The sequence below is a fragment of the Cyprinodon variegatus genome, unplaced genomic scaffold (assembly GCF_000732505.1).
Source record: "Cyprinodon variegatus isolate N-32 unplaced genomic scaffold, C_variegatus-1.0 Scaffold899, whole genome shotgun sequence".
NCBI classification, from domain to species: Eukaryota; Metazoa; Chordata; class Actinopteri; order Cyprinodontiformes; family Cyprinodontidae; genus Cyprinodon; species Cyprinodon variegatus.
The window spans coordinates 174,218-177,469 of record NW_015151352.1 but is presented as its reverse complement, the minus strand read 5'-3'; the positions used below and the strand labels follow the sequence as shown (position 1 = coordinate 177,469).

General features: G+C 38.1%; 1 protein-coding gene across 3 annotated transcripts in view; it reads right to left on the bottom strand.

The window, feature by feature from the left end:
• Positions 1-2,070: 2,070 nt before the first annotated feature.
• Positions 2,071-3,252, bottom strand: part of LOC107099710 (formin-like protein 2) — a 3,408-nt gene continuing 2,226 nt past the window's right edge. The window contains exon 3 of one of the 3 annotated variants that reach the window (XM_015397946.1): positions 2,071-3,152. In XM_015397946.1, the coding sequence (XP_015253432.1) occupies positions 2,280-3,146 (867 nt within the window). In that variant the 5' untranslated portion in view covers positions 3,147-3,152 and the 3' untranslated portion in view covers positions 2,071-2,279. Of the gene's footprint in view, positions 3,181-3,252 lie in introns of all 3 variants that reach the window. The other 2 variants (XM_015397947.1, XM_015397948.1) reach the window with 2 other exon arrangements.

The following is a 3,252-nucleotide window of genomic DNA, read 5'->3' as shown; positions in this document are numbered from 1 at the left end:
TATATATATATATATATATATATATATATATATAATCTATAAATGCATTATTGTCACCTGAGTGCACCATAGCTATCTGTTGCTCGTGAATGCATCACACTGGTCAGTGAACGCTGGTCTGTGTAGATGCGCGTTTGATTTTCCGCTGAAGACAAAGCTTTGCAGTTTCCAAACTCCCGTCGGCATCACTGTGTATTGTTGTGTGTGAACAACAACAGACTAGAACAAATAAATCAGCCGTACCTCGGACACAATCTTTGGATCTAATGTTGTTCATAACACCCGTACTTTTGTAAATGAATCTGCCAAATAACCAAAAAAATTTTTCCCACCAGAGGAATATTTAAACATTTTTATATCATTAATATAACAACAAGTAGCTCCACTGGTCATATTTTAATCCGTTTTCCTCGTTTATAGTCACAGTTGTACAGAGAGAGGCACGCTCCCGCCACTAGGGATGCATATCTCTGCAGGGATGCACTTTTCGGCATAGCATCAGACCCCGGTCCGCTAATCCGTGACCTATGCATTAAACCGAAGCCAAGAGTAACAAATAACGTTTGTTTTAAAACTGTAAGGAATAGAAAGTACAGATACTTGTGTGAAAATGTAATGAGTAGAAGTCAGAAGTAGGAAGAAAAATAAGTAATGGAGTAAAGTAGAGATACCAAAAAACAGTAACAAAGTATTTGTACTTCTTTACTTGACACCTCTGATGGAGACTATTATGATGATGATGAGTGCCTGGAAAGTCATGGATGTGATATGGACATATCTTTGCATGGTTCAATGCATCATGATTAATTCAAACTGCAGTTTAAAATGTAAAGTTCGTTATCCACAGAGCGTCTCATTAAAAACATAGAAACACCTCACAAAGATTAACGAATAGCCAGAACTACTGTACAGGAATGACATAGTGCTGAGATGTGTCAGTCATTTGGGGGTGGGGGGGTGGGTGTCACCTGTAGGGGCCGGGCAGATTTCCCCGAGCTCTGCCCCTGAGCTCTCAGTTGTTTGTCACTTATCATTTTATTTTCTAATTATTACAAGAGGTAAAGATTTTATTCAACTCAAACTAATGAAAATTCTTATACCTTGAATCATAGTTTCTATAAGATAAGAATAGAAAACTATCAAAAGATAACAACTTTTGTAAATTTCCCCAGTTTTCTTTATTATTGTTTCTCCTCATATGAACCCAATATTGGAGTGAAATACAGTTAGAAAAAAGGTTGGTAACAACTAGAAGATCAAAACACACAATGCTTTACCTTTAATGTACGTACAATCCCCCTGTTTCAATAACACAGCAATAAGGAATTTCAAAAGTATGTTGCATTTTACAAAGACAAAATGGAAGTAATCTTGCAATAAATTTTACAATGTTCAACATCATTTAAAATCATTAAGACGTCACATATAAAGAACATTTGTGTTAGAAGCAGTTAAATCACGTTAGTTACATTTAGCCTGTGCTTATGAATAAAATGTAAATATTAAAGTGCTCATCACAGCAGCGTTTTTAGAAAGGTATCGGTTAAATACTTATTTTTTTAAATCTTCATAATGTTAAACTTTCAATCAAAATGCGAGTATCATTAACTTTAAATGCACAGAAAAAATATAGCAGATATAGAAAAGTTTTGCTATTTTGTAGTTTTATTTAAACAGATTTAATGATAAATACAGAAAATGCTATTCATAGTCATTCTTCTTTACATTAAATGGAAGTGAACAGAAAAGTTTTCCCAAACCTCAAATTACTATGATCTTTAAAGACAGAATCCATTTGCCCAAGTATTAGACACTATGTTTCAGTAAGAATCATAAGATATTGGTTACGCAATGAGCCGATTTTTGATGAATGTTTGCAAGCTGAATGGGTTGTGTGACTCCTGAGGTCTAATCATTTACCTTTAGAAAAACAAACATGGCTGATTTATAATGTGCCTTAATTGAAGGAGAAAAAAAAATCCCTCATGCTGCAAGTTAAAGATGTTCTTTTTCAGGCACTCATCTCTTGGTCCTTTACAGGAAGTTTAACTTGTTTTTGTTTGATTCTTGCATAACTGCATAAGGGATTGCTGCCTTAATTTGTTTTTGGCTGCACAGAAGTCTTCTTCATTATTCATTTACTATTTTTATTTCTGAACATTCAACATGATTACAGATGCGCAGACTCGCAGGGATTTTTGCTATTGTTTCCACCTCATTTTTAAATGTTTTACCTCCTCCAAGTTGAGCCAATTTATTATTTTAGCCTCTTAAGCACCCTACTGAAAGGTGGGATTGTTGACAACATAATTTGTCGCGATTGAGGTGCTTTGGTGGGAGATATTCATTGGGGTGGGGTAAGACATCGACGTCATGGTGCCAGAACCATTCGCATAGTAGCCGTTGCCTGGTTGTGGAACACTGAAACCATAACAGGCCGTGGAAAATGAGGCTGGTGGGTTATTGCTGTGCAGAGGCACAGTGGTCATGTGGTTGGACATTTGGAAAGTTGGAACCATAGGTTTGGAGAAACTTTGGTTGTACTGCTGTGTTTGGGAAGTCAGAGAGGCTGTAGGGTATAACGGGGCTGTTGGAGGAGGCAGAGAGGGTTGGGAGTATAATGATGCTGTTGGAGAAGGCAGAGAGGTTGCGGGGTATAACGGTTGTGGTGGAGGAGGCATAGAGGCTGCAAGGCTGAACTGCTGCACCTGCAGAGTCTGGCTGGGCTGTGGAAACGGAGAAAACGTCGGTCCTGCAGGGTAGGTTGTTTGCTTTGGCGCAATGGGACTATCAATCGCTTGTGCCGCATTCAGAACCTGCAAGCCATCATCTATTTTTTTACTTATCCTACCAAACATTGCCTCATTATCTTTAGTCTTGGCACTAGATCCTTTAATAGTGCTCGACCTGGTGAATTTCGTTATGTGTTCCTCTGCAGTAGTCAGAGTCATAAGGACTTCTATCAAAGATTGGGAAACTGTGGGAGTGATGTGATCAGGTCCCTTTTTTTCGATCCCCTTAACCAGTCTCTCCAGGATGTGGACTCTTTCGGCGATTGTGTCACAGTTGGTTTTGTAGACCTTCACACTCTCAGCCCTCCGATAGATGGAGTTGCATTTTTCCACAATGCGTTCTATGGTTTCCATGATGATCTGCTGAGACAGAAGAGCAGGAATTTTTCTTTATTTTTTATTTTATAAGGGGCAAATCTTCCAAATCACATCCATCCATCCATCCATCCATCCATCCATC